Below are 14300 nucleotides of genomic sequence, written 5' to 3'. Positions count from 1 at the left end.
AGCCCTCAAGAGAAAGAGGAAGCCACGCCCATCTTAGAAAATTAGAACACAGAGCACAGGGCTGTTTCACCTTATACCACAGAGAGAGAGTTTGAATCAACTTATCAAGGGTCCACACTGGTGGCCTACAGACACAGTGTAGAGCAACAATCTCTGCTCTTGTCACATATCCTGTATGCGACAAGAAGTCAGCTCTATCAGAGCGTGAGTCACATGACATCACTGTTCCTTGTGGACACTAGTGAGGAAGACACCTGGAGCCTGGCCAGAACCTTCTCAGTCTCCAAACATGCCATGCATGGCCTCTTTTGTCTTGTCGTTGGTTTCAAGAACATCATGGGAAAAAATACTGATCTCAAGAAATCTGCTCAAGTGTTGCATGATGAAATGCTTTCTCAGACATCTCCTTGATCCTTTACACTGAACCTCAGAATGTGCGCACCTGCATCTCTGAGGTAAAGTGAATTCTTACTTCAGTGGCTTACACAATGTTAAAATCACACACACACACACACACACACACACACACACACACACACACACACATACACACACACATGCACACATACACACACACATGTGCACACACACAGGGGCTCACACGCACTTAATGAGATTGTTTTGGGAGAACTGTAGGGTATCTCAGAAGACTCTAGCACAGAAGTTGTTTTCTTGGAAGATGGTGTTGTAACAGAACACTATTAAGTTTCTGTAGTGGAACTAAAGTGGGTACAATTAGACCTCTCAAGACGTGGAAAAGGGTGACTCTCCAAGGAAGCCTTCAGAGCAGCTCCTATCTGACTTTGACTCTGATGTCATGGATATGAGAAAGCATCCCCTGAGCAATGCGCAGAGAGGCATGGGCAGGCCCAGCACAAGAAAGAGCAGGCCACCTTCCAAAACCCAGGAGCATCCTTCCCGCCTTCAGAGCAGCGAGCCAGAGTCAGGCTGTGGAGCAGGAAAGTGACAAAGGAGGGCAGGAAAAGAGCTGAATGGATGAGGCCAACTGTCAGAGAAAAGTTTCGTCAAGGTCCTGGAGGCAACTCCAGGTACTGGAGCTGGGCAGCTGCGGTTCCCAACAAGAGGGGGGAGCCATGCTCAGCTAGGAAAGACTGTCAAGTATTTCTTCCACTGATGGCAGAGCTCCATTGGTTCTGCTGATGGCCAAATATGAAGCAAAAAGCAAAAATGGAAGGCTTGGGGTGCTGGTGACAGGAAGCATCACTGTGAGAACGTGCATGAGAGCAGCAGAGGTCTGCGAGCTTTCTCTCCAAGGGCATGGGACATCTTTAGTCTAAGAATCCAAGAAAGCGCTGTGTCCTGAGCCAAGCTCTGGCCAATCTAATGTATCCAACTAGTTTCCTTATAAGGTTCAATTTCCTGGCTTTGTAAGATAGCCATAGAAGAGGACACTGGGGGACAACATGTCCTCTCTTCTTTATCAAGACGAACCTAGAAGACACATCCTGACACAGTCCTGGAACTCGAATTCTTAAGGTTCTATTCTTTCAATCGAAACCCTTATAGCTGCCCAAAGCTCAGTGTCCTACCCACTGATGAAATAGAAGTCCTACCCATTGAGTTTGGTTCTAGGAGACAGGAAGACAACTCGGGGTTCTGAAAGAACGAAAACTTCATAACTCCTCCAGTGGGTCATTTGCCAGATAACACAAAACGGCCAGTTAGTTATATGCACAAACTTGAGATGCATGGGCTGTCGTGGACTGTAGATGCTAACGGTAGTCTCTAAGTAACTCACCAAAATCATTGTCAGCCTCTCAGCTGTGTCCTTCCAAGGCTGTATGTGATACCGCAGCAGTTCGGCAGTTTCTGTAGACAGTCCGGTGCAACCTAAAACCTCACTCACTGTGGGTTATGTCAGTACTGCCAGAAATCACTTACAGGGCTCACGCCTGCAGCACAATACTCCCGGAAATGGGGAGGGGCCTTCTTCTCAAGAATCAGGGCTGCTGTTATAATTTACCCCTGCTCATTGAAGGCAAGAGATTCGACGCCATGTATAACCTTCACAGCTGGGCTTGTAAGTGCCAACGCAGAACTTTACAGCGTTGTAAGAATCTGTGTGCTTCTAACACGTGTGAGCAATGGCCACAGTGGAAATGCCGTCGTCTACAAGTGAGCTGTGTCAGAGAGCTCCATCATTGACCACCTCAAAGGCAACGTTGCCTGGAAACAGCAATGGCGTCTAGAGAGACGTGCACAGTAACGAATCTTTCCTCAGTTTCCTGTTGTCAGGTCTGATAGAAAGATACGCAGCTATGTAAGTCAAGCTCCGCCTTGCTGCAGAACAAGTAACTAGAACTCAGCTCAAACACACAAGGGGCTATGTCTGAAAGTTGATCAAAACTGGTATCTTCCCCCTTGAAAATCTATAAAGTTTGGGAAACAGGCCAGTTAGATGACTGCTCTTTAACTATAGGAAAGACTGTACTGACAGACAAAGAAAAAGGGAAAACTGAGTTAGCCAACTTTCCTTTGCTTGTCAAAATGCCTGAGGTAAACCACAGAGAAGAGGGAAAGTTTATTTGGGTTCATGGTTTCGGTGTTCAGAGTCCACTGTTGCCAGCCTGCTGCTGTGGGGCCTGTCAGGGAAGCAGAACACTGTGACAGAAGAGAGCGGCTGAGGAGGTTGCTACACAGAGGCTAGCAAGCAGAGAGGAGGAGGCTAGCATCCCAGTAACATCCTCCCAACAAGCCTCACCTCATAAAGGTTCCCACTTCTCAGTAGCACCTAATGGGACCAAGCAACCCATGAGCCTTTCGGGGCACACTGGCCAATCAATCTAAGTCTTTCTGAAGCTTCTCCCATGTGCACAGAAACAAAACACGCTTCCTCATGAGGTGTAGTTAGCAATGCAGTTCGTTTTTATTAGTTATAAATAAAGTACAAAAAAATCCACCCAAAGTGAATCTAAGCATTTACACAATTCCTAATGTTTCCGCCTGTTCATTGATGCACTATTGCTTTAATAGTCATAATAAATATTTTTCTAGCTTTCTGCTATAAAATAGTCTATGTAGCAAAATGTTGCACAGCACAACAAAACAGAACAGCAGGAAGATTACAAAAAAAGGACAATCAACACTGGGGATAATCCTTTCACTTACCAGGGGCAACAAACGACCCCTTGGAGAGCCTGGTGTGGCCCTCTCCACAGTTGAAGGGAGAAAAACTCATCCCGTCGGGTGGGGAGGCTCAAGGGTTGGGCATTGCTTGCCAGAGCATAGGGCCTGTCCTACTCTGGCCCCATGCAATAGCACAGCATGCCCATGCGGAGCCCTGCAGGGGGCAGTGTCTGCCAGGCCTGGCAGTGTGGTAATTGTGCTCCACCAGCGCGGTGGGTGACTCCATAGGCCATCTCGGAGAAAAGCAAGGCTCCAGGGTAGAGGCAGAAGAAAAGCTGGGCAGCAGCAAGCGAGAAGCCTCATCTCAGGGATGGGGCTGAGGAACCACACCCGGTCTAGCCACACAGGTAGGTGGTGTGGCAACACCAGGTCTTTGTTCCCTCCTCTGTGCCAGAGCTATGCAAACCCACGGGGCCCCCTGTGGAGGGTGGAGCTGCCCACCAGGCAAAGGCAGTGATGTCAAGAGCGAAGAAGGGGAAGGGATGACTTAGGAGAAGAGGGAAGGAGGAGGGCAAGCATGCCAGGGTTGCAGCCTACTCCCAGGCTTAATCCAAGGCCCATTCCTCAAGGGCTCCTCACTATCACTCTCACACAGACTGGGGAGGCTGGAGTCAGAGCCCTCTAAGTCCACAGCAGCGCCCTGTCCTGTCTGCAGCCCCTGTGGACCATAGGCAAAGGGGGTGGGGGATGCTGGGGAGAAGGCATGAGGTACAATCCTGCATCCCAAGTTCTTGTCCATGAGTGATGTCCCAACCACCAAAGCTCCAGGCAAAATGGGGGTGGGAGCAGAGATCCCAACACCATAGTCTGTGTTTCCTGTTCTACCAGCTCGTTCTCTCGGGTAGTAAGACATGGACCTCGGCTCAATCTCAGAATGACCACCCAACCTTGAGGAAGTAAGTCCATGTTGCATATGCAAGGACACACCTACCTGGCCTCCGTGCCATCTGCAAGATGCTGTATGTAAGAGGACCCTGCTGGTGGCTGCTTGGACCAAATCACTAAGGTAATTCCTAACTGGCTCCATCTGTTCTCTGTTTCTCTTCTTGCCTTCCCTCCATCCTTTCCTCTTTCATCTCTGCCAAGAGAATGAGAGACCCACCCTTGTGGTCTCACCTGGGACTCTGCCATATGCTTTCTGAATCAGGAGGGCCCAAGCAATCACCCTCTGGCCTCCCTCTCTCAGAACAGAAGACTGACTCAGGGAATCCTGGGACTTACCCTTGCTTACAGGGAGCCTGCTGTGGGGCTGCTCTGGAAACCCAAGCCTTGGCCCCCCCACCTAATGAAACAGGCTTTCTGTCTTTCAGATGGCCATGCTCACTGCATCCAAAGGACTCCAGTTCAGGGCCTCAGTGAGTGGGAGCCCAATTATAGCTCAGTAACCTTCAGTGCCCTCAAACTGTCCTGAGGGAGGGGGACCAGATGGAGGACAAATGGGCTTGGGAATGCAGGAAGGGGAAAGAAGACAGAAAGCAGGCTTGAGGTGGGAAAGAGGGCTGGGGGAGGGGGGGGCTAAGGGTGGCAGGTGAAAGGATTACCCCAGGCTGCTGACGAGTGCAAATTATATTTATATATGTGCTAAATACAGTCACTATATTGGAGCTTTTCACTAGATCACAGCATACAGAATCAAAGGTTTGCATTTCGTATGGAATGTATCCAAAAGAGGCCAGCACCACAGTAGGACAGCTTGCAATCACACACCCTGATAGTTTGGACAAAATAAAGTTCGCAGACTTTTATTTAAAATGGGTTTGTTTGTTTTCGCAGTTGTCATCGTACCAATGCATGCAAAGCATTCCACTCCCAGAAACGACGCCAAAATGAGGTAATAGGAGCAATAAAAAACATTAGTATCCTTTCTAAATAAATAAATTATAATTAAAAATGCAAAACAACTATAAAAATAATTAAATAAGAACCCACGATATCTACAAGTTAGTCATAAATTATGATTGTTAAATATAAGGCATTTAAACTCACAAAACCCTGTAAACTAGCAACGTGCCATGTTTTTTATTTTTTGTGTTTTTTTTTTCTTTTTTGTTTTTCTATCAGCTGAAATCGCTCTAGCATTTGCTCTACGCGCGCAAGAGATGAAACACAAGGGGACCTGACAGACGTTGCTACAGCCCCACATGGGGAATGTTTGTCCCGCAGGCGGGGGAGGCTTGGGGGATTTCTTCAGGAAAAAAAGTCTGGTGCTTTTTCTTCACCATTGAAAAAACTGTGCTTGTTCGTTAGGCGTAAAGAGTTAAGAATGCTTGCACGGAGGCGGAGGCTAGGGGCCTTTGCAAAGAGGAGCTTGAGGCCTGTCACAGGTGGTGGCGAGGGTGACCGGGGAGCCTGGGGGTCCTGACCAGGTGGAGGAATGTGCAGCCCCAGCTGCCCGTTGCCTGTGCCCAGCTGGATTCGTGGCGTTGTGTTGATTGGTGTCCTAGGCGAACCTGCTGCGCCATGGCTGCGCTGTGGTTAGGAGGCCCAACTTGAACCTGGGGCCGCTGTCAAAGGCACTCACGCTTCTCAGTCAGAAGAGGGTCTGAGTCCCTTGAGTTGAGCAGGAGAACTACATATGTCTCTCTCCTGGAGATGGTGGATGTGAGACGCTGAGGCCTGCCTGTGCCTCTTCTCCACTCTTTTCAGGCTCCCTAACCAGTCTAGGGACTTAGTGGAGGCACTGGCTTTTCTCCACCCAATCAGCTTCCCCGAAACGGGAGCTGGGCGGGCTCTAAGCGCTTCTCCCGTCCCTACTATCAAGGAACAGGGACCCCGGGTAACTGGCAAGCTCAAGCCCTATCCGGGTCCTAATGTTAGCTTGGGGCACTCAAGGAGCCTGCACAGATGGAAGCAAAGAGAGAGACCTTCCCGCTCTGGCACTCAGCCTGTGAACCTCAGCCTCAGAAGCAGGTATATGCCCGCACAGAGCGGCTCTCAGCAGGCGCCAACGGCCAGCACACAGCTCTACCACCTAAAAGACGTGTGGATGTTAGGAGGAGCCACAGGGTGCGTATTGGGAGAAATTTATCGAGCGTACATTCCAACCTTCTGTGTCACAGCTGAGGAAGCTGAGGCCCAGCAAGCCGAGGGGTGTGGGGAGAGGTTTCAGTTTGCCAGTGGAGAGCCAGGCACTGGTTCCACTTCCCTCCTGGGTCCCTACCAATTCTCTTTCCCTGCCAGCCTTTCCGGACAGTCTCAAAGGAATGACCAGCGAGTGAGCTGCCTAGACCACCCCAACAACCTCTGAACCACAGCCATCTTTTGATGAAATCTTGGTTTTGACACAGCCATCCACTGGAGAGCAGCAGGAGAGAATTCACAAGTACTTGTGGCTTTTGGTCAGCAGCAGCTCCCTAACATCCTGACTCCTTTTCCTCACCTAGAAGGCATCCAGTCTTTGCCCTGGAGACATTGTTCACGATGGCAACCCCAGTTGGACAGGGCCACATACAACACTATTGACCTTCACTGCTCGACTGGTCACCATAAGCATTGTTGAATGTGTGCTGCTCCTCTGTTCCTCTCGTGGTCCCACCAAGCCAAGACATCACCTTAGTGACTGTCTTCCTCAACACTTGCCCAGTAGGCACTCAACAGAGACCGGAAGATGGGTCCTTGGAGTTGCCTTCACCTGGATAGTGGACAGGCAGCCATTCTTTCACGATGGTGTCTGTCGAGCTAAAAGGATCTCTCTCTCTCTCTCTCTCTCTTTTTCAAGTCCGATCGGCCTCTGTCATTTTTGGTCCTGATGCACCCTCAGCTTGCTTAACTTCATGGAATTCCTCCGTTTACCTGATCTGCATCCTATTTACTGGTCTTACTCGTATGAGGGCACCGAGACTGGCTAGCGGTTGGGGTTGGGGTAGATTCTAAGAGCAGTGCAAACGAGGGAGGAAGAGAAGCTAGGGGCAAAGGAAGGTTGCAGAATGCCAGATGACCTGGCATTTTCTGCACATGGTTAAGAGCTACACTTGGGTTAGAATTTGGCAGATTTTTTCCCACCTCCAATATTCTGTCCTCCCATCTCTGAAAAAGTATAAGAGCATACTGTAATACACCGTGTCACTTGGAACTTTTGTCTCCTTTTCCACTCCAGCCACTAGACCCTCAGAGGCTCCCGTGAGAGAGTAGAGAGCACAGAAGGGGCTAGACGGTATTAATTCTCAGACCTAGGTGAAGAAGAAGGAATTGGAGAAACAGGGACACTGTCATTTCTCCCCACTGGAAGGAGAAGGAAACTGAGGCACAGAGAAAGAAAGGGACTTTCCCATGATTACAGATGAATCAGAAGACCACAAGGCTAGGGGCACAGCCTCCCAGCCCAGCCAAGTGGTCTGGCAGCCAGGGCCATCTCTGAAGGACTGATAGGCAGGCTCAAGTTGACCTCAGCTCTAAAGTGCTAGCTGAGAGAGCACTTTGGCCAAGGCCAAGTGTACACTGCAGGTGCCATTTTATCTGTATCATCTGGTTACTTTTTTTTTTTTTTTTTTTTTTTTTTTTTGCATAGGGAGGCAGTGGATACATTGCCTCTTTGTGGCAAGATGAGAGCTCAGGCTAGAGTCAGGAACTGGAGTGAGCAGGGGGTGGGGGGCTGCAGGCTCCCAGCAACAGGAGGGCAGCTGTAGCTGGAGGCAGTGTCCTCCCTGGTTCAGTGTGGAACCTGGGAAAACAGCTGGGGCCAGGCAATGGACCCTAGGACTGGGGAGTCCACTTTGAGATGGACCACCTTCCCCAGCTTTGGCTCTGCCCTCCTCCCCTTGCCTGAAAGCCTCTGAAACCCAGTGAGACAAGCTCCTTTTAAGCCCCACCCCTTTCTTGGATGCCCCTCCTACACTCCGTGCGCTGTAAACATGAGAAAAACAAAGCCCAAGGAAAAACAAAAACAAAAACAACAAATGAGAAACATCCCCCCCTCCCGCCTCCCAACTTGGGTGAAAAAATTTTTTCTTTTTTTCACCGTAAACAGGATTTGGCTTTTTTTTTTTTCTTTCACCTTTGATTTCTTTCTCTCTCTCTTTTTTTTTTTCCTTTCATCTTCGATTTCTTTCTTTTTTTCTTTTCGCTCATAAAGACGGGAAGATTGGGGCTGTCATTGGTTGGTTGGTTCGTCAGGCACCAAAACAAGAAACTCAATGAGAAATATTTGGTGCAGGTTCAGTAATAGCGACATGTCCACCACAGATGACTAGAGCACCACACACAACATTTTTCTTAAGCTAACATGCTCCGGCTGCCATCCACAGAATAGCTAGAGACCCCTACATGGTTTCTACGTGGTCAAGAGGTATATACACAATCCTTCAAAGGACAGGATTGAGGGGCCGGTCAGCAGCTGCTACCCTCAAGATCACATCCCGTTCTCAGCAGGTGGGCCCCCCTTCCCGCCCCTTGCACTGCTCACGGCCAGCTCCCTCCCCGGTTTGCAGCAAGGCAATGAGGCCATCACCATTTTGGATGGGTGGGTCCTCCCTACCCCTCCTCTCCCTCAGACACCGATATCAACTCCTCTTTCCACAAAAAAAAGAAAAAGAAAAGAAAAAAGAAATGTGCTTGCAGGCTTCTTCTCTACGTCAAATGGCTCAGAAGGCAAAGTTTGGCTGCAAGGGCTATGGCCGTGGGGGGCAGGGAGGGGACCTGGTGAAGGAAATGGGGCATCCACTGGCTAGCTCCTCCCTCAGCTGTCGGCTCCCAGTTGTGTCTCAATGTCCACTCGGCAGATGGGGCATTTCTTGCTCATGGCGAGCCACTGGTCCACACACAGTTGGTGGAAGAGATGCATACAAGGTAGGCGTCTGGAAAAGAAGAGAGTCCAGTCACCAAAAGCAGGGGCAAGGAGAAGAGGACCACTGGGGATCTGATAAAGATGGCTCTTGGAAACCAGACCCTGGAGGGAGGCTGTGGCTGAGATGGGGAATCCTGACTGCAAGTCTCAAAGCTCCCTTCCGTGAAGGCCGTGGCTTTGTCTTAGACCCATCCAAGTCAAACCCACTTTGCCTCCATGACTCCAGGCCCGTGGTTACCACCTCTAGAATATTCCATACCTAACTTTACTAGTGCAGCCATGAAGCACCACTGCAGCACACTTGGCACCCTGAGGTGTGCATCACGTAAGGGCCATGACTAGTCCCTGATGCCCACGAGAAGGGGGAGTAACTCAAAGAAGTAACCTCTTACCTCACATCTTCTCCGTCCTCCAACATAGAGAGACAAATTGTGCATTTCTCATCTGTGTCTGACTCCTCCCCTTCGTCTTTCTTGCCCTTGCTGTCCTGGGGTCTTCGCTGTGAATAGAGGGGGGACATTTTAGTTACCCGCTACAGGCTCCTCCCACCCAGCTAGCCTCTCTGCTCCTAAAGTCAGTCTCTTTAAATACTCATCTCTGACTCCCCACTCTTGCTTCTGGAGAGAGAAGGTTAAAGTCAAGTGAGGAAGAGGCCAGAACTGCTGGTGCTTGTCAAGGGGCCAGTGTTTGCTAAAGAGTCAGAGTCCTGGTCAACCTGCCTTTGCAGAGCTATGGCCTGTGGGGTAGAGACTTCCCCTCATTGTCCACCTCCTCTCATGCCTGTTCAACATGCACCCCTGCCTTTAAGTCCAGAATGCTTCCTTCTTCCTTCCTGCCTCCCTCCTCCTTTCACACATTCCTTCATTCCCTCTTTCCATGAATGTCCATTCACCTATGCTCTCATCATTATACGAACACAAAATTTCTCCACCACAATTAGCCCCTGTAATTTGCACCATGTAGTTCCAAACTGTTTTCTACAGTTACGTTTCTTCTCCCAAGCCAGAAAGTGCCCTTAAGATAAGCAGCAGCTCTAGGATGAGGTTAAACATCACGTAGCTACTGAGAGTGCTTCCTGGTTTACACGTTGCTATTCATAGTTCACTGTCAATTGTTTGACAACAGTTAAGCACCATACCAAAAGTTTTCAGGTGGCACATGCAGCCAAGTACAAGGCATGCCATTACTATTTCATAGGCATCTGGGGAAGGAGACATCTAACCATTTAATTAAATCAGTCTACTTCTCACGGCCCTGTCCCCACGCTGCAGGCATCTAGTCATAAGTCTGAGAGTAAGCAACCACAGAAAGAAAACCATCCACTCTGTTCTCTCTCCAGAGGCAAGAAAACTGCAAAGTCATTTTGCAAAGAGACATGTGGAATCAAAAAGTGAAGATGAGGGAACGACCTTGGGTGTCAGGACCACCTACTTCAGTCGGAAGCTCAAAAGTTCCCTACTCTGATTTAGTCTGGGGGTGCTCTTCTCTGGGTGGAGCACACAAGGAAACCTGTTGTCTCTGCCCTCAGCCTCTCTAATGTGCCCTGTGTACCAGCTGCAGTGATGCCAGGCTTCTGCAAAGTCCATTTATCCAGAAAACCAAGCTGTATCTATTGTCTTATGTGTTTGTCATGCATGAATTTTTAGTATTATTAGAGTAATAGTGATCTGCCTACTGCACGGCCAGCCGTGTTGGCGGGAGGACTGGCCCTGTGGGAAAGGCTATGCCTAACAAAACAGTGTTGAACCCCAACCACATGCCTGGTTCCTATTGCTTTTCTCCACCACTTCTCATGCTTTCATCTTTCTGTCATAATTTCAGTTCAATGATATCTTGTATAGATGTTTCTAATCTGTATTTCTCTGTTTTTACATCATATTTTTTTTTTAATTCTCTTTGGTCTTCCTCTCCATTATCTACAGAAGTTTCATTTTAACTTCAACTTTTTTCAGCATTTATTTAATATTAATATTTAATATTTACTACTTATCTACCTTCTCAACATTCCTCTTATTTTTTCCTTTTTTTAAAAAAAATGTATGCTATAAAGCCCCTCTGGGTCCAGATCCGCTGGCCTTGATGGTCTCCTTGGCGGAGGGGCATCAACATTTCTTTTTTAACTTTGATAATCTTGGGGGTTTTTTTCTCTTTGGCTTTTCACCAGAGGGTCTCACTGTGTAGTGTTAGCTGTCCTGGAACTCACTATGTATACCAAGCTGGCCTCCAGCTCAGAGATCACCTACCTCTGCCTCCTAAGATCTGGGGTTAAAGGCCTGTGCTACCATACCCAGCTTAATAACCTTAATTTTTAATTTTATACTTTGCTTTTATTTCTCTTCCTGTTTTTATTCTTTTTCATATATTTCTATTTTAATGTCTATATTATCTATTTTATTATTAGTTAAGATACATTTTTTGGTTTACATATTTTATTTATATATTTGGTTTATATATTTTAGTCTCTGTTAAAAAAATTTTAAATAGTTTTGACATTTTATTTGGGTCTTAAAGTTTACGAAAGTTTTCTTCCTATTCCTTCTCTTGCTTTTACCCATGCCTATTATCTCACTGATTTAGCACCCAAAGCTCATATATTTCGATGGTCCCCACTCGGTTGACTTGTTGGGATGGAGACATGCCCTTGTGGGCTTTGAGATTTCAAAAAGACTTGTGCCTCCTAGTGTGCCCTCTCTGCCTCCTGATTTTGGATCAAGATGTGAGCTCTCAGGGGTTTCTGCTGCCGTGCCTGCCTTCTCGCTGCCATTGTGGACTCTGGCTCCCTGAAACTATAAGTCCAATTAAATGCTTTCTTTTATAAATTGACTTAGTAGTGGTGTTTTATGGTAGCTAGGAAAGTAGCCAATGTGGAGGAGATGTGTGTTTAATGATTCATGGTCTTTGATACTGACACCTGGCATGCGGGCAAGATTTAGTCTCCAGGAACGGTGGCTCGCCATTTGCCATTCCTAAGCACTAGGTAGGTACCAGACCCAGTGTATGGAGCTGCATCACCCCATGGCATTCCTGCAGCAGCCATGTTGAAAACAGAAGGAATTGGCCAAGTCAACAGTCACTCAGCTATACTCAGAAGAACTGAACTTCAAAACTGGCCATCTGACTCCAGTGCCAAGTGCTTTCTGCTGGTGCTGTCTCAGGTCTCGTGAGAGCTGATGAAGGCCTCTTGGTGCACCAGGATAAGTCTTAAACTGGCCTGAATTTCCCTAAATTTGCTTAATTTTGATTCAGTCTTAAACTTTTTTGGTACAGCAGTTCTGGGTTACATTAAAAACTAAGCAACAGGGGCTGGAGAGATGGCTCAGAGGTTAAGACCACTGACTGTTCTTCCAGAGGTCCTGAGTTCAATTCCCAGCAACCACATGGTGGCTCACAACCATCTATAATGTGATCTGATGCCCTCTTCTGGCCTGCAGGTGTACATGCAGGCAGAACACTGTAGAGAATAATAAATAAATCTTAAAAAATAAATAAAAATAAAAACTAAGCAACAGTAGAGTACTTCCAACCCCCACTATAAGAATCAGAGGACACCCTGAGTGGTAAAATCCCTGGCCAGTGTATATTTTGACATGTCCACAGCCATGTTGAGGATGTCCAAGACCCTGGACCCATGGGACAATTGGCAAAGTTGTTGTCCATGCGGTCAAGGTTCCATAGAAATGGCAAAGCTTTTCTGAGAGTCCGAGCATGAATGTTTATGCAGTCTTCATCCACGTGTGCAAAGCCTAGCAGCTTCAGCTTCCTCTCTCCCCACACGCACATTTACAGCTTGAGACTGCTCACCCACAGAGACTTCCCACTGAGACCAGCCAGCCCATCCACCAATGCATAATAAACACGGTGACCTTCCTGGTTGCTATGGTGATAATGTTAGAGACCCTACCTGAACCCAGCTTCACTCTGTGTGCGCCCTTTCTTCAGTCCCTCACTGCCCCTAAACCAGGGGATCTGGAACCCAAGCCATGAGCAGGGTGCACCCCGCCACACACACCCTGCAGCTTCTCCTTATATGAATGTCTTACATTATCTGGTACACTTGTGACAAATGATGGACCAATACTGACCAATATTAGCTGAAGTCCCTAAGTCCCTTAGTTTCCACAAGTTATGGTTTGGCTCTGAAATGGTAAAGGTTTGACGGCACCCTTGGGGTGTTGGACTTATTAATTAATTAATCCACTGATGCATTCCTAATTTGGTGGCATTGTTAGACGGAGGGAACCAGGAGGCAGGACTTCATTGGAGGAAATGTGTCACCAGGGATGTTTCCTTCCCAGCATCTCTGTGCTTTCTCTGCTTCCTAGCTACCAGGCCTCACCACAGGCCCAGAAACAGAGAACAGGGTCCATGGACAAACTTCTGAAACTCCGAACCCGAATGAATCTCCCCTCATTAAAGTAGCTTTTCTCGGGGATTGTCACAGTGACGGGCAACCTAACTAGCTCAGAGAACCCTCCTTGTGTCTTTGGTAAATGCATAATGTCACCTGTTTACATTATGACACCATACAAAATAATTTTCTGCACTAAAAATTCCTGACACTCTGCCTCTCCTTCTCTCTACAGTGGCAATCACTGATTTAAAAAATGAGATAAAAACTTTTTCTGTAGTATTGTTTTCCAGGACATCACGTGGTCCACAGTGTGCAGTTTACAGCCTGTGGGTCACTCTTCTTCCACTATATAGCACAGATTTCAGTTCCTTCACACCCTTGCATGGCTTATTTCCTTTTGCTGTAAAATAGTAATGCACTGTGAATGTTTACTTATTCGCCTACTAAAGAACATTTGGCTTCTTCCAAGCATTCATTTGTTTTCACTGAAATAACGTTTTGAAAGCTCAGATTTCTGTGTAATAGTCCTACAGGCAGGCTCTACTTGTCACGTCAGTGGGTACAGCCCATGGTTTTGTAACTTTCAAATGTCCCCAGAAGAGCCCAGTCACACGCAGTTTAGAGGTCTCCTTGCCTTTTGGCTCTTATGCGATTGGACTTGATTTTCTAAGGTGAGCATTAGCCTTGTGTGCAGGAGCCCCCTTTGTCCACGGAAGGGATACAAACACTGATGTTCACCCACAGGCGCGCAGATACACGCGTGAGCACTCTAGCCAACATCTGCACGCTCAGCCTTTGTCCCTTTCCTGTCAAAAGGCTCCCATGCTCCCTCCTGACCACAGCTGATGTGGGCCAGTGAGAAATCCTGAAGTGCCTGCTCAGCTGTAGAGCATATAACCCAGGCAAAGGCTTCTGGGCCTGCAGAGTGGGTGTCCCCTACAGACAGCCAGGATAGTGCAAGCAGACAACCGACAACTCCGTTCCCACCCCCTGTCCCCACCCGCTGACGGTGCAGCTGGT

General features: G+C 47.9%; 1 protein-coding gene across 1 annotated transcript in view; it reads right to left on the bottom strand.

Annotated features, from left to right (window-relative positions):
- Positions 1-2863: 2863 nt before the first annotated feature.
- Positions 2864-14300, bottom strand: part of ARK2C (arkadia (RNF111) C-terminal like ring finger ubiquitin ligase 2C) — a 109654-nt gene continuing 98217 nt past the window's right edge. Inside the window, exons 7-8 of the mRNA XM_084778396.1 lie at positions 9322-9428; positions 2864-8939 (exon numbers count right to left, since the gene is read on the bottom strand). Coding sequence (XP_084634522.1) covers positions 8822-8939; positions 9322-9428 — 225 coding nt within the window. The 3' untranslated portion in view covers positions 2864-8821. The remainder of the gene's footprint in view (positions 8940-9321; positions 9429-14300) is intronic.

This window comes from Acomys minous (genome assembly GCF_964271855.1).
Source record: "Acomys minous genome assembly, chromosome: 4".
In the NCBI taxonomy this organism is placed as follows: Eukaryota; Metazoa; Chordata; class Mammalia; order Rodentia; family Muridae; genus Acomys; species Acomys minous.
The sequence above is the reverse complement of the archived record's forward strand: the minus strand, read 5'-3'. Positions and strand labels throughout refer to the sequence as shown.